Source organism: Pempheris klunzingeri, chromosome 20 (genome assembly GCF_042242105.1).
Source record: "Pempheris klunzingeri isolate RE-2024b chromosome 20, fPemKlu1.hap1, whole genome shotgun sequence".
NCBI classification, from domain to species: Eukaryota; Metazoa; Chordata; class Actinopteri; order Acropomatiformes; family Pempheridae; genus Pempheris; species Pempheris klunzingeri.
In genome coordinates, this window is record NC_092031.1 from 12,474,199 (window position 1) to 12,496,285 (window position 22,087).

Consider the following 22,087-nt stretch of genomic DNA (forward strand, 5'->3'; position numbering starts at 1 on the left):
ATTATTATGTTCTGGTGACTGCACTAGCTGGTGTGAAAATCCTGTCTGTCAGAAACAAAAACAGCTGGTGACTGTGATTGTTTCATTTACCAGGAAAACACAATGACTGAATTGTGTAACAAGAAAATGTAAAAAACCACTTAAGTCACTGTGACTTAAAACCAGAATGAAGTACAATTTATTTAAATCTAAATCATGATTGAATTATTCAGCATTTGATTTATTAAAAGTTCTGGTAACAGATGACATCCTCTCCATTTTTAGTTCAGTGGAAACAACTTTCTCAAGCCAAGTATTGTGCTCCCAAATATCCCAAACTGACGATGTTTTTCTGTTTGAATCAAAGTAGTCCAAGAAAAAAATAGAGGTGTATGATTTATTCATCAGCCAAAACCTTTTTAGAGCCAAATGCACAGTTAAGGCAAAAAGGACTGTCAATAGTTCCTTGCTGTGGGGGTTAATTCCCCTCAGACGCTTGTTGTGGTCTCTGTTGCTGCCCTATTCTTTTATTTTTGTTGTCAAGATTCACTCTCTTTCTCTGTCTCCTTCAATCCTCTGAGCTCTGTCTGTCTCCCTGACTCTAACTGTTCCTCTCTCCGCTTCTCAATATCCTCAGCTATTTAAAACGGGCATTTATTGGCCAAAAAAGGTGTCAAAGACTTTCCTCAGAATCAATAAAAGCAGGATTTAAAGGAATTTTCAAACAGTACTTTAACGCAGAATTACTCATAAACACAGTACACAGTATGGACACTTTTCTATCAGTCTTTCACTGCCTCGATTGTAGTGATGATTAGCAGCAGTTTTGCGCACAAAACATGGCATTATTCCGCGTCCTAGTGGTTAAAAAGAAATAAAAACAAACCCCATTCATTAATTATCTAAAGCACTCACATAATGTTCCCCCAAAAAGTGTAAAATGGGCTGATTTTGATAGTTTCAGAATTATTCTCAAATTAATCTACAATCTACAACACAGTATTGATGAATCTGTTTTGCAAATGCGTATGCATCTATTGCTTTAACACTGCGGAAGAATATTGAAGAATAATATTGCATTGTCAGCAGAGATGAGGATGCAGGCCAGGTCATTAATATTGCACTATGTTCACCTAATTTGTCTATCCCTGTCTCCTCGGTATTCTCTCTCTAGCTTCCTGCCCTTTCTACCCAGGGACTCAGCCTCTTACTTGCTATGCCTCCTGGGCAATATAGTCAAACCGCGCTCCTTCTCAGATCAATGGGCGGTCGGGGGAGGGGAGCTGCAAATCGGTGAGGAGCGGATGAAGAGAATTTTGCTTGAGAAGGAGGGAGACGGGAGAGGCTGATCAATACGCTGAACTCTTTTAGCACAGGAACCTGCGTGGCTCACACAGCCCACACCTTTCACACAACATTAACTACAGCATGGAATCACAGCACAGCAAACAGAAGCGCAGCACACACAGACAGATACGGACAAACACACACACACTGACACACACTGACCCATAACGTGTAAATTGTTAAAATCTTGTTCTGTGCATCAGTGTCACTGAGGCTTTTAATAAAACTGGAATGTGTTTCTGTCTCGGCAGTGGGATTAATGGGGATGATAACAATATTTTTTGACCTGTCGACACTATCTGTTCTGCAGTGTAGCTGAACAGGCAGCTACCAATAACTAATCACAGTGGGCACATTTAAGAGCATTGGTGTCACTTGTCCTCTGTGGTTTGGTCACACGTGTGTTTTCTCTTAACGTGTGCACAAACACAGGTCAGCTGCTGTTCGCACAAAGTGGTCTGCCTTGCACACTTTGCAGCCTCTCTTTATCGGTTTCAGCAGCTCGTTTAGGGATCTATTTTCCCAGTGAGTAATATCAAGATTCACTACCTCTCAATCTCTTGTGAAAGCTTCTTCCACCCTCAAAATTCTTGCTCTCTGAAACTGTTGGGGGTGATTAGAGCTGCAACAATCAATTAATCTATTTGCATAGAATTCATTTGCAGCTATTTCAATTGATTGGGTAACTGTTTAATCAAACATTTTTAATCAAAAATGCCAAACATTCGATGGTTAAACCTTCTCGGGAGGTTTTACTGCTTTTCCTTGTGTTACATTATAGTAAATTGGATATCTTTGGATTTGGACTGTTGGTTGCACAAAACAAGACATCTGAGGAAAATTGCGGTGTGCATTTTCCCTGTTCTTTTATTGTTATTTGCAGCCCAAGTGGCGAAGCTCACCAATACGTCAGAAATGCATCATTTGAGCTCGATTTACTTGATATTCTCTTGTGAGGTTGATAGAGTGGATGTTAGCTGACCAGTAATTGAACATGATCATTCCTGCGCAAGCCCAGCAGTGTCCCAGATTATTCCTCAAATGAATGCACGTGATGCCACAGAACCTGGATTTATTTCATCAAAGCAGTATGTTATTGTCATTAAATTTAATAGAATAAGGTGAAAACTATAGTGGGAGGTTATATAATTTCTGGAAGAGTGTGGATCCTGGCTGCTTTAGAAAGCCTGTTGCATGTGTGAATGTAGATGTATACTTACATTTCAAATTTGGGGTTTGATGTTTACCCGCTCCAGTCAGCAGGATGTACGTGCCAGATAGTTTAGAAGCTGCCCTCTGGCTTTTTGAATGGAGGAAAAAGAGGGAAAGAGAGGGAGACTGGAGGATGTGGAGGGGGGGCAGATGAGAGGATGGTGAGGCAGACAGCAAGGGGGAGGGGGGGGCTGAGATATTTAGACAGTGAAAGCAGAAAGCCAGAGAGAGAGAGAGAGAGAGAGAGAGATAGAGAAAGAAGACATTGTCACCTTTACTAAAACAAAAAATAAAAAAAACAACAAGAACTGAGACCGACAGAGGAGGAATGTCTGTATGTATGGTGTCTGGATGTGTGGGAGGGACACACACACACACACACACACACACACACACACAGACATGCACAGACACTCCCACTCACTAATGAGCTCTTCACAAAGAGCCCTCCCTCTATACCTTCTACCCCTCTCTCGTGTCCTTCCCTCGTTCCCTCGCTGCCTCCGTCTTCACATCTTCCCTTTTTTATTTCGAGTGGATTCCCTTCAGATAGATGTGTGGGGCCATTCTGACCAAACCTCTGCTTGTTTTTCCATGGGTGCTGGAATTAGAGTTAAAGAGAGCTCTGTCCTTGTACACAACACACATGGACACAAACAACCGCACAGAAAAACAAGCAAGGGAAGTTAAGTCTCGGGGCAGGTGCACCTCAGGTCGAATGTGAGTGTGTCGGTGTCTATGTGTGCTTGTGTGTGTGTGTGTGTGTGTGTGTGTGTGCGTGCGTGTGACAGAGAGAGAGAAAGAGAGAGAGAGAGGGGGAAGGAACAGAAAAAAGACCCGATAACCACAAAAATAAGCTCAACCATTGCCACCTGCTCTCCAGCTTTGATGGAAGATCGTGTGAGCTCACCAAGAGTCGAATGGCCATGTGAAAGAATTCTTGTATGACAGAGAGAGTGAGAGAATGCGCAACACAGCCAATATGCGCTAAAAAAAAACAGAGACATAGAGAGAGAAAGAGGGGGGTGGGCTTTGATACAAGCATCATAGCAGCTCATATTCTCCCACCAGCTCTGCTTTCGCCTGCACACAAGAAGACCGACACTGAGCCAACACCTCTCTCCTCCTCTCATTCTCTCACTCCCTCTTCTTCTCTCTCTCTCTGTTTCTCTCTCTCCTCCTTCTCTTTTGCTCTCCAGTGAGGGGGCACTCCTCCTGCTGTGTCGATTGGTAGGCAGTTACAAACGTTACTATTTTGAGAGAGCCAGTGTGTGCACTCTGAGCTGTAGCAAACGATCGAAAGAGGAGAGAGGCAGAGAAAGGCAGAGCGGGGTTTGGATCGTTCCTCTGCACATTAAGTGCTGTGCACAAGAGGATGAGGGAGCACAGGGAGACTTGGACCCGCGGCTGACGCTGAGCAGTGCCACTCAATCCAGGTAGAAGCAGTGGAGTGCAGACATCAAGTCAGGAGGTCGTGTGCTGAGGAGCCTTGCAGAACAGAACCAGAAACATTTCTTTTTTTTTTTACGGATCAAAGGGAAAGCAGGCAAAAGGAGAGAGGGAGGTGGAGGTGGGCAGAGAGAGGGAAGATGGCGAGTTTTGGGAAACTCACAGACTACTTTAATCGGCGTAAGTCTCAAGAGGAGCTGCGGGTGGGCAGGAGCTCACAGCGCAGTGGCAGTTACTGCTGCACTGTGGCAGAGGCCAGGTAACCTGTGTATATGTCTATGAGTGTCTGTGTCTGTGCACAGGTATGCCAGCACAACGGTGCATGGCACAATATGCATCTGTCTATGGCTGTAAACATACATTGTCACGTATGCTTTGTCTTGAGAAGATTATGGTCTCAGCCCTCATTGTACCTCGCACATTGTCTGTCAGTGTTTTTGTCAGAATATAATGATTTAATATTTGCTCATTAATTATATTTGATGAATATATGTGAGGATTAATCCTGTCAAACAAAGGAAATCACACCATGGTGATCTGAATAAGAATGCAGGCTGTTTATAAGTTAAAATTGTTCTAAAAAAAGTCCGTCTGGCATACAGGTGTTTGTATACAAGTGTGTGTGTGTGTGCATGTGAGTATGTGTCTGCATGTGTATGCAAGCGCTGTGTTACATAAGCAGTGGATGTGTGTTGTCAGGCATGGGGCTGGCTACTATGGATTCTTCCCACTGATGCACCGTTGAATACAGAGGCTTTTCTATAGATAGAAATAGAGAGGGCAAAGTCGATATATATATATATACTGCATATTGAGGATAAGGAGAGATAGACAGAAGGAGGAAGACCTTTAGTTTACCTCGTGCACATTCCCTCTTCCAGCAGCATTGCTTTCGCACATCATACTTTCCCACACGTTCACAGCTTCCCAGTGACAACCACAGCTCTGTCTTACTGAGAGGCTCCAGCGTTTCTGCAAGTGCCTTGCTCAAGGGCAGATTGACAGTAGCCGCTGAAGAAGGGAATATGTTTGTCCTTCATCAATACAGAGTCACGCACTGTTTTCCAAAGAATCTGGGGATTTGAAGCAGCAATTTTAATGCCACATGACCATAACCGTGAACTCTGCCACCACCTTGAGTAGCTACATTTGAAATTACTTTTGAAGAGTGTGTGTGTGTGTGTGTGTGTGAGACATGTTTAATCATCATCTGTCTCCTTCTGTCCTGAGCCTACATTTCTAAATCACAGCCACCTCTGAATAGGACTGTGCAAGGTGATGCACTGTACATTAAATATGTCCAATTCCTCTGTGGCTTTGCTGTTATTTTATCTAAATATAGAGGACCTGGAATGGTTTTGAAGTTTTACTACTTAATTTTGTGTCACACAGAAGCTGTTCACACCCTGCAAACTTAATTTGCATGGCTTAACTAAATTCTAACAGACTCTTGCTTTGTATCACAGCACTGCAATTAGTGTCCCGAATTGAGAAAGAGGTTGTAATTTGCTTTGCTTGCTGCTGAAGTATGGCCCCTAGGAAAGATTACAGCTCTGTGCTTCTCTTTTTGCTTCCCAGTTCTTTCTACTGGTAACGGTGCCCTTGTAAAAGCTTTACCAAGACTCCCTTTAAATTGCCTGTCAGCAGACAGTAAATTATTCAACCTGGACAAAAGCAGGGCTGCAACACCAAATCAATAAAATTTGATTATGAAAATAGTTGGCAACAAATTTTATTATCGATTTGTTGGGTCCATTCTGTGGCACGCTGTGTCGTGAAACTGGCTACAACTGCTCAATCAAATTCACCAATGGGAGCTCTTCAAATTGAATTAGAGCAAAAAGTGTTTCAGCTGCAAACTATAAACCGATTTGTATGGCACGGGAGCAATAAAATCACCCAACACCCAACATGCAAGGCCATGGATAAAAGGAAGTCAAGAGATACAATTTGTTTTCGTTGTCTTTTATTCTATTCGTTGATTAAGTAAAGAAATAATTGACAAATTAATAATAATAAGAAGAATAAATGTTAGTTTCATCCACAGATGAAAGTACTGCCACTACTCTAGACTTTGAAATAACATCCATCAAATCTCATATCATTCACTCACAGCATAAGTGTTAACGTGGGTGGACTTCTGGTACACAAAAAGCTCACAGATTCGCTGCCATTACAAATCCAGCATCTCTCTCATTCCCACAGTCTTTGTCTCTGCTTCTCCCACTCACTGTCTTCTTCTCACATGCCACCCCCTTCCTATGTCCCTTCATCTTGTTCTATCTTTCTCCCTGACTTCAGTCTTGTTTTTCTTTTCATATCCATCACCACTATTTCTCTCACGCCTGTTCTTGCTTTACTCTGACATCCACAAAGACGGAGCCAGAGGGGTTTGGTGGTATCAGAGTTGCGAAGAAGTCTGTTTGTAGATGTTGGACCAGGACAGCTGACCTCTTCCCCCTCCTATGTTTCTGATTGAATTGGAGCTGGAAGAAAAGTGCAATGCTGTGCAAAAAAAGTCCCCAATTACTACAGTCAATAGCTGGGAGTTTTATTGAGATGGATGAATGCATTTATATCTCATGTGCAGTGAAAGATAGCATGGATTGTTATCACTTAATGCTCATTCACGGTGAAATAATAGAAATCAGGCTCATGGTGAGCCCTCTCTCCATCATTCCAGTATTGTCTAGAAATTACCCACGCCACCTGCCACCTTCTACTGAGACTAATTACTGACTGCCTTTAAATTTAGATTTGCCAAGAGCTCACAGGGTACAGCACTCCTGTCTCCATTTGGCCTTTAAGCCGTAAAAATCGTATCTTTGTTACAATAAAACCACAACATTCCACCTTAAATGCTACTGAAAAATGCTAAAAAAATATGTTGGAATTTTCCATTATTTTTTCATCGTGTGTTAAGATGTTGTGTAGGTTTTCCCATTACTTTGCTTGTAACAGCTCAGCTGTGCTCATTTCTTCACTTATTCACATTTTAGGTCTTTCATTTTTGCTGTGAAGCAGTGTGATTGTAAATGAAATGAAATTTTCTTCCAAAAGAGAAATATTGTAGTTTCAGCATTTTTTTGCACAGGGAAGGCTCTCATTGTGCCCCCTGGGATACAGCCATTGTGAACGGTGACAAGTCAGTCAGTCGATAATTAACGATGAGAGATAACAAGTCAGTCTGTAATGAAAAACTTAATGTCCATTATTTTGTAATTTAGATGGATACGTTTGCAAATCCACAATAGCTGGCCTTTGCTCCTGCCTGTCACTTGAGCTGCTCAAAGCTGCTTCATTCAATCTGTTCAGTCTAGTGACTCCTCTGCAACTGAATCACTGAAAGACGGACAGAGAAGAAGGACAGGGGTTAATCTGTTTATATCCTTTTGCCCCATAGGGTCAGTCCTGTTTCTCTCATCCTCCCCAGAATGGTCCATGTTTTCCCAGCACCAACATTTATGTATGCTGCTATCATCAGTGAGTTTTATCTGTAGAAAGTGCTGCTTTTTGAATATTCAGGAATCCCTTAGAGGAGAAGGTGATTTCTCAAAAAGAAAATGCATTGAAGTAGCTAGAAATTATCTGGAGGGAAGACAAAAGTGTAAAGAGAAAGATGAGAAGAGAAGTAAAGAGATTCAACCTCCAAAACACACATCCACATTCAAACACAGTGAGAGTGCATAAATACTGAATAAGACTTCTAATGAATGGCTCAGTACCAAGCAGTAAGTTTGGCTGAGTAACCATGTGCTATTTAACTGGCTTCAGAAGAACCTCTCATTAATAAATGGAACATTCATTAGTGCTGATGTACCAGTGGGAAAATGTTTAAGATTGGATTTAGAAAACGATAAAAAGATATATAGGACTCATTACTCTGAATTGTTTCAGCCAGGGTTAAATTTTTAATTGGTTTAACCATAGAAGTGAAATATTCTTCCTTTTGTACCAAAGATATTTTAATAAAAACTGTGGATATCTCTGTAAAAATGGATATGAGGATGTGCACGCACTACTTTGTGTGTGTTAGAAGTTGGTTCAGCACCATGGATAGCTCTCACCACAGCTGCATTCAACAACAGTGCCTTTCACCATCATACAGCATTCATCAAGCTACTGGAAACGGATTCCCATTTAGTCAAGCCTCAATGATGATACGACGACCTACAGAGCAGCTTGAGTCAAGGATGAGGATATAAAAACTCACCGCACATTACTCAACTGTTCAGTTGTCGTGTCAGAGCTGGGGAAATACTTCACAGTCAAGGAGTTGCATGTGCTACTTTTAGCATCAAAATAGGTCACTGATACAAATTGCTATACATCTGTTGCACTAAAACCTGTTCCTGTAGGAGGGGGAGCAAAGCATATTTTAGCCTGCAGCAAGGGCAGAAGAAAACAGAAGCTTTTACAAAGTCCTCTGAGCTGTCGTTGTCAATCAGCTACAGAAGAACGTGTTTGTGGTCGGCTGGCACGTGGGCCTCCTCTTTCCGGCATGCGTTTTCACACGTCACTGCCACACCATCGTCTTATAATTAGTTTTGCTATCCCTCCTCTCACTACCCTCAAGCAACTCATTGTATTTCATTCTTATTTAAAAAAAAAACAAAACAACGCATTTATTTACCGTTGTATTTTATTTTCTCTCACAGACTCTGACAAAGAAAGTGGGTTATCTCCCATGACTGCAGGACCAGAGATAATACATTTGGCAACAGAAAACATGTGGTGGACTTGATGCATACAACTCGGGGCAAGACATTGTTTTCGTGAAAATGTAGATTGCTGCTGGGAAGCAAAAACAAGCCTCTCCTCTCCTCTCCTCTGCTCTCCTCTCCTCTCCTCTCCTCTCCTCTCCTCTTCTCTTCTCTCCTCATCCCCTGTTTTTGTAGACAGAGTCGCTTAGCAACAGGTTTGTAGGATGAGTGAGGCCCAAATTGTCAGAGTGGCCTGGGCCGGCTGTTCAGCCCAGTGTGTTATCATCATGCTGGTGGGAGGCCACCAACTGTGTTTGTGCATGTGTGTTTATGTGTGTCTCTACGTGTGTTTACCGGTGGAGTTATTTCATCTAATGCCAACTATGAGTGTGTGCATGCATGTGTGTGTGCTTCAGGCAAATGCTTTTTCATGCAAGTCGGTATGGATTGCTGAGGAGTGAGAGACCTGCCTGTTTCTATTACCATCAAAGTGTGTGTGTGTGCGCGAGCGCTATCCCAGCATGTATACAGTCACTGTCAGCGCTTCCTCCAACACTCAATTCAATAGCATTGTTCATAATCAGACCATCCTGCGTCCTCTGTGTCTCTGCTGTGAATCTCATTCAGGGATTCTCTGATCCCAGGTCAAATATTCACAACTGCAACACCCACCTCCTCTATCAGGGGAATAGTTTGCTAGCTGACAGCAGGCATACTGTAATTCTGTACTTTATTTCTCAAGCCTGTGGATGTGCTGACTTAGAGCTAGCTGTCAGTTTACCTGATAGCTCCCTAGTGATAAATAGCCCCAAGCCTGAAAATACATCCCGAGCCATTCAAGGGAGTTAAGAGAGAACTGAAGTAGTATTTCAGTAGTATTTAAATATCTCCCTCAAACACAGGCACATTTAGAGTTTTGCTCAAGAGCACTTGTCTGTTAAAGGAAATGTCAAAAAGTCGCTTGTAAAATCACGCTGGCACCAAGAAGGCTGCTATTCAGCGTGTAATGCATATACAACTACAATATGCAACAGCATTTTATTCTCTCATTAACTGATTAATGTTTAATAATCTTCTATTTTGAAGTCAAGCCTGTAATGGATTTGATGTGATCCCATGCGCAGATCAAAGGCTATATAATTGGCTGGCTTACATCAGCTAGTATTGATGATATTTGATGAAATATGCTCATTGAGTGATATTTAATTTGCCACAGTTGCCGGTATTATTGCCACTTTGGCTACATATGACACCATTATGGTTTTGTCCTGCATTTTAGCTAAAATTGGATGTAATGTTTCTAAAAGTCAACTTTAAATAAATGTGCTTATTTTCTAGATAAACATTAACATTTTGGTTGCCATCATCTTGTTTGAAGCTAGTAGTGATGCTTGACTTTTATTTTTTTCCCCCCCTGCACTTTGTGAAGACCCCCTCTGATTGGTTAGTCACAAGCTAGCCCCGCCTTGAAACATATCCTTTTATTGCCTATTTTACTCTGTAAATGAGACCATAATATTCCAAATGAACATCATGCTGAATTTACCCTTTGAAACCATAACGTTATTAGGAAGATATTAACTGAAGTAATAAATCGAGTGACAAGTAGGGTCTTAAATAGACTTAAATACAAGCAGACTTCTTTTTGGAGCCAGTGGAGTCGCTGCCTGCTGGCCAGTGGGGAAAAAAATGCACCCCTGTACATATACTAGTACAATCAAACACAATGTTTTGTTAGTATATTAAATGTAATATCTTTGTTTGTAAGCAGTGTCCTATTCTGCCACTGACGTGTTTGTCAAAATCAAAATGAAACAAATAAATAAATCATATTTTGATATCAGCCCACTAAATTTATCTTCCAAAACCCATCAGAAAATGTAGGACATATCAGCTAGGGGGAACTCGCACTCGAGCTTGCATGTCCTCATCTGATTTTCAACCTGGGAACATGTGTTCTGTACCCAAATTTGTCATGCAAGACCTTGGAGGTCAGACATCCTCCTCTCCTGCTCGACTGACTCTGATGTCTGAAATGCTGGCCACGTTTCATTGAATTTGATCACATCAAGCTGATCAGTGCTGGCATTGGACAGTAATTCGCTGCAGTGACTCAGTACTGTTGATTTGTTGCTTTTTCAGGTCTTATCTCTGTTCCACTATACTGAGACACAAAATATTAGGGATGATTTTGTGTTAAAATAATCACATCTATGGTAATGTAGCCATTCATGAGTAGTCACTTAAACTGTTACGCTGATGATACACAGCTTTACGAGTACACTGGGCTAACCACCTCTACTCTCCCCTCCAATCTACACACGTGGATAACAAACAACTACCTAAAACTCAGTGGTAATACACTGAGTTACTCCTCATTGGCTTTAAAAACTAATATTTGTTCACTCAACCATTGCTAAAGCCACGATACCTGTCTCCACACAGTTTAAGAGCCTTGGTGTTATCCTTGTCTTGCTCCACTCTAATATTTCCTAGATTGCCGCCTTCTATCTGCAAAACAACAACAGACTACTTTAACACAACTCTCCACAGAGGTCCTAGCCAATGCTTTGGTTACTTCTCTGTAGCATGGATTATTACAGGCTCATAGTCCACTGAACATGTCACTCCCCTGCTCAATCAATTACACTTGCAACCTGTGCCACAACGGATTAACTTTAAAATCTTAATGTAAACATTAATTCATCCAGATGCTGGACTCAATTACAGAATTCAAAACTGCTCTTAAAAACCCTTTTTAAAAAAAAAAATAAAAAAACTAGCTCACTCGCTCTAATGTCTTACTATTGATTGTACTGATGTTTGATGGTTGTAGTGATGGATTGTACTGTAATGTTGTTTATTTTCATTAGTATTATTATTGTCATTATAACAGCTACGGTTGGAAGGATACATTTTCTTCTGCTTGAATAGAAACAACAAGGCTTGCTTTTCTATTTGTACTTCTCTCATCTATGTCTTCATTGAAAATACACTGGCAAACAAGCAAAGCCATTTAGCTGTTTAACATGTGCGTCACAACTCCTCATTTATATATGCAGATTATCTGACTGCTGTGGCTGGTCCCCAAATTGCTATTAAGCTGATCTTGTGATTGTGGCTATTGATTGGTGTCCCACTGGAGAATGCTTGGTATCAACTGCCACTGTATAAAAGGAAGCAATTTCTATTGGCTGTCATTCAAATGGCCTTCAGCCTGATTATGCTGAGGTGGAAGTCATTTTACTATTGATCGCTACAGCTGTTCTCTTGTTGCTCATTAACAGTAAGCTGTTTGTGCATCAGTGTGTGTGCATAAGTGTGTGTATGGTTGGGTGTTTACGTACATATTACGTCTTATATTGTACAGTGTCACAATTTTATACGTCTGTCTTCCAGTTTATTCTAATGGAGGTACTGTTCATACCAGGCTGTTGTGAGTGTGATAATCACTGGAAACTAAACACTCCATCTAATTGACTATTTATACCACCCAACCAGGTCACTGGAAAGGAAGCTGCAGAGACCCATACTGGCTAAGTCTCGTACACTTCCCAGCATCCCCCAGTCTCCTACAGTCTCCAGGGTCCATCACTCTGATCTCATTGGTGGGAGTCCTCCGCACAGGAACAACCCGCCCGCTGCCACCAGCCACCCAAAGGCGTGTACTCTGCCACCTGCAGGTAAAGATAAAACGGAAGCTAACCACGAAATACAATTTATTTTGCAGCTCTCATTGCTCTGGGAATGCGTGTTTACTAAAGCAGCATCTGTGTGATTCTTTCATCTCCTCTCTTTGTTTATTTGTTTGTGTGTTCACACAATGACAAATCACTAATCCGATTTTGACCAAGCCTGAGTAAATTCTTCTAAAATCTCCCAAATGCACTTCAGTACACAATTATGATATTGTTGCATGAAACATTGCTTTTCATCCCTCTGTCTGGCTTGTGTTGTAGGAAATGGGAAGACTCACATTCAACTCATTCAAGTCCTGCAAATGGCAAGACATAAATATACGTCTTGCTCTTACCAACACTGTTTGGCTCACTTCTGGTTTTTCTGGGAGACAATGTGCTGTTTCCCCTACCTTCTAGTTCATAACGCGTGTGCCTCTTGAACTATTGATCAGAGGAATATCTCGGTCTTTGACATAAGAGGAATGATGCCACTAAAGCTTGAACTAAACTCTTCTTAGATATGTCAAACATCCCATTTCCTTCCCCTTTCAAATATCCACAAAGGCTCTGCCTCGCGTCTTTGATATTTGCTTCACGGGATGGAGAGCAAGCACACAGCAGCTGGCTGTTTGAGCAGGAGTGTGTGCGAGGAAGATATATCGCCTCTCTCTTGTTTATAAATCAAACACCATTCCTTCACCTGAGAGGGGAAACTGTCATGGTGAATCCTGAAGCTGTAACCTGCTGACAGAGATAGCTTTCATCTTACGGAAGAATGATGTGTTTTTTTTTTTTTTCCCAAGGATGAAAACATTTATCGGTGGTGAAGATTTCATGTGAAAGGAAACACTACAGTAGATCCTGGTGTAACGCTTTGATTTATACAAATCAAAAAGGAGCTTCTATAAAAACTTATAAACTTATAAAATAGATGCAACTAAAATTACTTAATGAACGAGCACAAAGTTGGCACAAAATCATTAGTAAAAACTAAACATTAGAACCAAGAATTTGTCAAATATTCATCTCAACATTTCCTAAGAATATGAAACCTGTGCTTGAGCTTGCTTCTAAACAGTTTTCCAAAATGACCTACATACACTATGTTTTCATACATTCATAATTTCTCAGTGGATAATTAAACGTCAGTTGATTCTGCTTCGATTTTCGACCAATGTCCCCCCCTCTTTGGATTCATATAATAATAAAAAGCACTTAATTAGGTCCCTTTTGCGATTAACACTTAATATCAAAATGAAGAAAACAGGAAAGAAGAATAAAACCACTCTCTCTGCGGTCTTTCTCTTTCTCTCCCTTCCTCTCTTTACCCTTCACTGTCCCACCATCTCTCTGGTTTGAACTATAAGAATCTCTTGTCATTGGTGATCCCATTTTGTTAGAAGAGCGTTAAGCCAACCCCAGCCCTCACCACTGTAATCTAGTGAATCTTCACTGTTACTACCTCTGCTGATCCTAATGGCACCATCTGTGATTGGTTCATTTAGCCAGAGTGTTTCCATTTTATGTCCTGACTTCACCTATCTGAGTTTGATTGTCTGTCTGTGCTGGTCTCCTTGCCTGTTCTCCCTTTGCCCTACTGCTGCTCTGTTGCAAATATCAAATTGAGAGAGACTTCAGTCTCACGTGGCCCCTTGTTGCCTAGCAACCTCTGTCACCGACCATGATGCTGCTTCTCTCTCTTTCTCTCTCTCTCTCTCTCCAGTTCTTTCTCTCTCTCTCTCTCAGTCCTCTCTCTCTCTTTGTCTCTCTCTCTCTGTCGTCTGTCTCTCAGTTCTCTCTCTCTTTGTCTCTCTCTCTCTCTTTGTCTCTCTCTCAGTCCTCTCTCTCTCGTTGTCTCTCTCTCAGTCCTCTCTCTCTCTTTGTCTCTCCAGCACTGCGGAGACAACTTTTGGTTTTAAAAGCTGAAGTTGTTTAATAGTCCAGGTACACTTCATTGGCGGATTTAAGCAACATCTCATATTAGTGACACACGTGCATCAGAGCTGGCATTGGGAGTTGTTATCTTATTGGGCTCAGCGTTGGAAGCCAGATGCATTTTGGCTGCTGCTCAGACAGTGGAACCGATACTGTAATATTTCACACTCTGGAAATCATTCATAAACACACACAAAAGCAGTAGCTGCCAACAGACCTGCTGTTAATAATGGATGTTATTACAAGGCAATTCTAAGGCTTAATATACAGTGAATGTGTCCTGAAGTATACGTGATAGACACAACACTGAATGGGAACTTTAAATTTAGTGGGGAAGCCTATAAAATGTTTTGCTGGCTTGACACCTTGTCTGAAGAGGTAATAACTTTTTGTTGCTGTATGTTAATTACAGTCTTTGATCCAACTGTAAAAAAAAAGATGTCACCTCATATCAGTCTCATATTTATTGACACATCTTTTATAACAAGTACTTAAATCTAAGTCTGTAATGCTATGATGTTCTTAATACTTTCATTACATGAGTGATATTGAAAAAAGTATGGAAAACATTTAAAGATGCCTAAATGTAAAGATTGAAACAGCTGATTTCCACACTTTTCATTCTTTATGTTTTCTACATTTACATTCCACTGAGCTTGATCTGACGCCACACAAACACACCATATTTTCATTTATGAGCAGCTGGGAAATACACAAGATGCTGATTTTTCATCTATAACACAAACCCTTTAATGATTGTATGTGTTTGAGTTACATTTGAGCGTGAATTACTATTCATGGTCTAAAAAAAAAGTACTGATTGAGCCTTTAACTTGGTCTTTTTTTTTTTTCGCTTGAAATGACTTGATGGACAGAGTTTCTGTTGCTATAGCTTTACCCAGCATGCATCGGGCGCTGTAACTAACTGGAAGAGCAGTGAGTGTTTTATGAGTGCTGTTAGTCAGGCGGCGGGCGCTGACAGGACGTCTGACGAACATCAAATGCAGAGCGATGGAAGTCGGCTGTGATTAGTGCATCTGAGCTGCGCTCTGACAGCACACATCCTTCTCGGTTGTGTGACTTTGGAGGCTCTGCCATCATGTCAGTGCTGGAGAAAAACACCACTGTCGCAGCTAATGCGTTCCTTCCTCTGCATTTTACATGAGCCATCATTTTTATCAAGCGTATGGAATTCTAATCAAGTTGTTAAGGAGACAGGCCGAGAACGATGTTTGAGTGTAAAGTATTTCACCTTAAAAGGAAGTGTGATTACATTCAGGAAATATTTCATGAAAGCAATCAGTGGATGACAGTGTACAATTTATGGAGAGAGTTTGCAATAATTGTGTTGTACAAACAAATATTCATCATGTGTCCAACCTTTCTCTTTCCTTTTTCTTTCTCCGTCTCTTGTTTCTTTCCGTACGGTACCCTAATCTCAATCTTTATCCCTTCCATTCTCCTCCAGGGGAGCTGTGGCGTTTGGAGGATGACATGGAGGGCGACGACGAGCCAGCGCACGATGAGTGCACCGAGGCCCGCCCTCGCTCCCAGTCGCCCTTCTCTCACTTTCGGGCGCGAGCTGCCTACCTACGCAAGAGCGTCTCAGCAGACGACCACTTGGACATGGGCTCCGACTACAGCTCAGGGACTGCAGCCGAGGGCAAGCCAACCCGTGGCAGCAAGGGCAAGCTGAAGAGAAAGTTTGTAAGTTGGATCCCTTCTTTCTTTTTCTTTTTACAAAAAAAACAACCAAAAAACACGTTTATTTGTTTCTAACCAATTATGAGTGGCTAAACTCTTTGGTAGAACTGCAAGTTCACAGTTTTCTCCACTTTCACACATCCTATATCCAAAGGAATTCATTAATTTGGACACATGCTCACACATTCACCCACGCAGGCACATGTATATCAACACACATAGCACATAATGGCACAATATGACCCCTGGCTTTTGCCTGGACAGAAGTGTTCGGTAGATTTAAGGTTACATTTGGCCATTTCACAGAACATGGCTCACGTTTTCTGGGAATGTGACATCATGCAGACATTCACAGCAGCTCTGAACTATAAGACAGCATGACTCTCTTTCACGCTGTCTCTCTGTACCTCACACGTCTGTCCATTCTATCTCTTCTCCAAATCTTATCTTTATCTTATTTATCTCATCTGATCCTATGACACTACCACATGAATCTCACTCTTCATGCTTAAAGGGATAGTTTGAACTTTCTTGACAGCTTGTCAGACAAAAAGGAACAGCAACAAACATTTTCACCACAACGCAGCACAAGTTACAAAGAATGTGATATCTTTTAGTGTATTTTTTTTATAAGTCACACCATAGTCGTGGAGGATAGGAAACAAGGCATGGTTGAAGAGAAGAGAATAGAAGAGAGGAGTAGGGGTGCAGCTAAAAATGATGAGGCTGGGTGTGTCTAAATTTAGTTAGCTAATGTTGGTCCAGTTACATGTTATTATTTTTGTTTATTCTACAATTAATGTCCCCTCATTAGCAGAGCCAAGCCCCTTGTTAAAGAAGAAAAGAGAGCACAAAGAAAGAAATTTGTGCTACATCAAGTTGATATAATTAGCATCACAGAGACAAAGGGTATAATATCACAGCACTACCATGAGTCCACTTATTAAGTTTCAGCGATTAAACTATCATCAACCAAGCTGTCAGCATTGGGAATCCAAAGCTACTGGATAGTTTCTAGTGACTAAAACTGATCTGACCCAGTTCTCCATATATGATCTAACTGTGCAAGAATAATTGTCTTACTTGTGACATGTTATTAGATTGAAATCTATATTTTTGGTAGGTTTTCCTTGCATATTTAGCTGTACTTTCAATAGGCTTCATGTCTTTTTCATTGGATCTTTTGGGGGCATTGACATGGACAGCAGGCTTGGTGAATATGCATTAAAGATTGAACACCTCTGTATTGTCCCTTGGTCACTGGATCAGGTAACTGGATACCTCATTACCAGACTGAGCTCTGTAATTGATTCTTCAGTGTCACAAGTGCAAGAGGACACCAGCATAGGTGGGGGGTTGTCTGGTGGGAGAAGTTTTTTCTATAGTATAGTGCTGGATGTGGATGGTTGCTATCTGCAGTGTGGCTGGAGAGATGTTGCACTGATGAAGGAATCATTTTTTAGATCCTTAGACACGAACACCTAGTTTCAAGAATTGTCTGGATTTCAAGTGGAATTCACACGTCTGAGCACAAAAGGACTTTTCATTACCGTCACGTTGTTCTTAACACTTCTCGTGGGCACATGAATCAGACCTCGCTGGCTGGAGTTGGAGCGCTTTGTGGGTGCGATCAAAGACTAAATTCAGAGCCGGAGACCCATCACTGAACCGAAAAGAAAGAAGCTCATTAAACAAACCCTCGTCACAGTTCGGCATCAGTCAGACATATCTGTTGGTGTGATGGGGACCGCACTGGATCTGATGACCTGCCGTGTGTGTTTTGGGGTGAGATGTCTACTCCTATGCATTATTCCTGTGCTGTTGTATCAAAATATAGCACCATATCTAACAGTTCACACGCATACATAACGAAGGACATATGGTGGATGCTTTTGATTGAAGTCCCTTTTTGTACAGCTCCACAGGGACTGCAATTTGGCCAGCCAGACCAAAGTAAAACATATTAACAGATCATCAGACAGGCTATGTAAGGAAGCAGCATTCAGGTTTCTTCCCCTTAACAACACGTATTTCTTTCAGTTTATCTCCACCTACAAGCGACAAGAGTTATTTTTTGAACTTGAGCGAAAACCATAGGAATGTATTTTCTACATTTTTTCAGGTTTTTTTTTTTTTTTTTTTGATCATTCATTCATGCTGCCTGACTGGTCTCTGCCTCTCTGTCCGTCTCAGTCAGTCTGTCTCATTTCTTTTTTCTTCTCTCTATACAAAAGCTGCAGTGTTGGCATGTTGATTGTGGATGCAAGCTGAATACATTTAAAGCAGCTCATTGTTGCTTACCACTTACATACTTTTCGGCAAACAAAAACGGTTGCAGCTTAGCCGGCTCACACAAACAGCAGTTTTACTCTAGAGGCTCACAGTGACACAGCAGAGCAACAAAAATGTTTGAAAATGATTGCATTCCTGAGATCAGGCAATATTCGGAGGGTGCACGAAGGTGTCCCAGTTTGTGAGTTTACATGCTAAATCATTGTATGAGGATCAAGTGTGATGGAATCATGTATGAGTGAGAGACTGTAGTCTTGGTGAAGAAGGGCAGAAAGAGGTACAAAGTGTGCATGTGATTATTTAGTTGTGGTAAAGTAAAATCAGAAAGGAGGGAAAGAGAATGTGACCCCATGTTTGTAAAGCTGCCAAACGGTGCATTACGGCGAAAGTTGATTATCTACCGTTACAGTATCATCTCGTCTCTGGCAGCTTTCCCTCTTTACTATCACACTCAGAGGGCCACATATCTTCTGTCTTCAAGGTCACTCCTGTCTAGTTCAAAGGCGTACAGCAAATTAAGTTGTTTTCCTTTTACACCTTAAGTTAAAATAGCTGACTGGTTTAGGACTTTAGAAGAGCTTCTTTAATCTTTACTTGATGGTGACTGTATAGTTCAGCTTGCCAGTGCATGGCTCAACTATGTTACAGTAAAAACACAAAACAATGCGGGCTTAAGTGTCAGTTCCTCTTTAACAGCAGCTCTCCCTTCATCTGTCCATTCACAAAGTTCCCACTATGCAGCATACATAGAAAAAAGCCTGTGTAGCATTGGATCGAGGTTGTTTTCGTGTTTACCTGTCTGGATGTACGGATAGTATCTCTATGGATGATTGAAGTATCAGGTATATTTAGCCAGCTCTGTCTCCTCTTGTGACACTGTAAAAAATGTCGCCTGCCTATGTCCCCTGATAACGTCACTCGCTTCAAATCGAGTTACACCTCATTTCTCATACTGTTCCGCAGTGCTGGTTTGACATTTGGACAGCGGGCATTGATCTGAAATCACCTTCATGCACCTGAAAACATCTTGAAATGATGACAACTTTCCCAGAGGAAGTGTCTATTTAAAAAAAACAGTCTAAACTGTAGTCAGAGACAAACAGTAGCTTGGCACCCACTGAAGTCACTAATCTCAGGGAACATTAAAAATACATTCAAGTTTATTGTTTTCATCAATCCTAATTGAATCTCTTGACATAAGGCAGCTTAATCATATTGGATTTATTCTATGAGTTGACTAAGTGAAAGTCTGTTTACCTCTCTAAATGTGTGTGTGTGTGCGTGCGTGCGTGTGACTTTCATTTCTGAATGTGTCTAAGTGTGCAAATGCACTCAAAGCGTAACAGCAAACTAATGGGCTGAGTAACCACATAATCCAAGTACAGACCGTAACATTTCTGTTGATTGAACTGTAACTACATAATGCTTTGTTCGTGCGTATTCGCAGCACTTCAGTCTGACACACTCTCCGTTTTCAAGATGACTCAAAGTTTCTCTATTAAATGAAACAAGGGGAGTCTGTTTTCCTGCAATTTATTCACAAACCAGAATGGCAAATAGTTATTTGTCCCAATTTCCCGATTCACTTGAAACCCACAGGAAACACCACAAGACACATTTCAAACACATCATGTACATAGATACACGCTCGCACACATGCAGGGCCCTTTATACTGTACTGGCAGGGAAACTCAGTGGTACCCAGTTTGTCCAATGACGCAAATGATATTCAGTGTGTCGCTTTGGTCAAACGGCTCTGGGTTGTCTGGATTGGAGATTAGTCACTGTTCTCTGAGATTAAGTCTCTGACTCTGTTTAACATCATTAACTCTGTCAGGAAACAGACACGCAGTGTACTCACACTTAATCATTCATAAATATACACAACGCACGCATCTTCCATAAACATATATAAGAAGAAAAGATTTATATGAGATAAAGATTTAAATGGAGAAGTGATACTGTACTGCAAGTTCTGCGGTCTATGTTACGGCTCGATCTGTGTGTAAATCAGCACATTTGTCTCACTAACAGAAAGGTTTTGCCTGAGGTAGAGACTGCAGGGAGCTATTCAAAGATTTCCATCAACAGTGCTAAGGTTTCCGCAAAGCAATTGCTTCAGATATTTGAAAAAAAATGGGATCTACCCATCAAAACACCCTCAGTGATTCTGAAATCCAAGAATACAGAGTCTGTTGTGTCCCTGTGGAGACAGAGAAGAAGATCTTTCCTAGATGTCTTGGGAATTAGACAGTGAAGGAGAAGCATCTTCACATTTCGAAATGGGCTCTGTGCTTGACAGCAATTAAGTTGTTTACTTCCCATCTGTTTCCAGTTTTGGCTGTAACGTGTTGTTTTTTTAGTGAATCTTGAGGTTTTCCGTTTGTTTTCATTGGCAAAGTCAGATAGGGGGGGGTATCCTGTTGAGCATTATCATGAAAATGTCATTGTTTTTGTACAGTGTAAAACCTCTCAGACACCAACAAGTACACATTTGGTCACGTCCACTGAAAGGCCGGGGATGCAGGTAATGAACGGCGCAGTGGAAGCAGTTTAAGAGCTCCACTACGCCCTTGAGCTTCTTCAACTTCCAGTGGCCTCAATCAAACCAGGACGCCTCAAGGCCTTTGCAGCATTAGCGCAGTAAATACTGGAGTAATTAGCCTGATGATGTTGAGTCAGGGGAGGGCATGGTGACGGGAACTCTTCCAAATTGTTTTCCTTCCTTTCGTATCATCCTCACTGTCTTTCCCCCTCCTTTCATCCTCATTTTCTTACAGTATGTCTGCCCCATTCATTAACTCTGTGATTACAGAATCTTTCTCTTTCTCCATAAGGATAATGAAAAGTGGACCAACAACTGTCTTGGCATTGAATAGTCCTGTGGTATCTTGGCTAATGACCCCTAATATAGCTTGATGAACTGGACCATGTGTTATGTATCACTGCCGACTGGCTAAAGACCTGATTTGATCACCAACAGCAGCACAACAAATCATACTTAGATGGATCCCACCTCTTTGAAAAGATTTCATTTGTATTATTTGCATCCTAAAGACCACAGTATAACCACCACTAATTTAGCTTCACGTTTCCTTATAAAACACAAAACAGTATTTTTTTTCTCATATTCATCTGTGTTGGCTACTTTATTTCTAACTGTGTTGAAGGTTGATTTACTTCTCAAATCAGAGCAGATGAGCGCTGCTTTACTGGGGATTTTCTAATTTACATTAAGCTTACTCTGAGCCAGTGCAACTACGAATTTGTACAACACACAAATAAGCTTAACTAAAATCCCAAATTGTCAATATGAAGAATAAAGCTGTAAGCACTGCACCAAGGATTGAAAACAGTGTGCTCCATTAGTACTGATAAAGTGCCTGTCAGAAAATGCAGCCACTTTCTAACCACTGCATCCTTTCCCTGTATCATCTGACACACTTTTCTATGTGGTTACCTGCCTTTTATATCCCACTGTTGGATGCCGGTATATTATCTGTCGCATCCAGTGCAAGTTATTTTGTGATTCAGTTTATTTTTTTGGCATTCTCTCCTCTAGTTTGTGTTATATAGCATACTATGGGCTTGTAATGCAAATAATATGCATTAAAGTAGATGTTTTAGGTGTGCATGAGTTATCAAAATAACACATTTTATGTCCTAAGTGACTTCTCTAAAGTGTCTCCTCACATCCTTGCTGGTCTGCTCAAGTTGAAGTTGGGGGAGGTCACCAAAATACATACAGGGTTCACAAAAAGTTAGGGATATTCGACTTTCAGGTGA

General features: G+C 41.2%; 1 protein-coding gene across 1 annotated transcript in view; it reads left to right on the forward strand.

Moving 5' to 3' along the window:
- The first annotated feature begins 4,127 nt into the window (after window positions 1-4,127).
- ankfn1b (ankyrin repeat and fibronectin type III domain containing 1b) overlaps window positions 4,128-22,087 on the forward strand; it is a 109,739-nt gene continuing 91,779 nt past the window's right edge. The window contains exons 1-3 of the mRNA XM_070852412.1: window positions 4,128-4,246; window positions 12,192-12,373; window positions 15,774-16,012. Coding sequence (XP_070708513.1) covers window positions 4,128-4,246; window positions 12,192-12,373; window positions 15,774-16,012 — 540 coding nt within the window. The remainder of the gene's footprint in view (window positions 4,247-12,191; window positions 12,374-15,773; window positions 16,013-22,087) is intronic.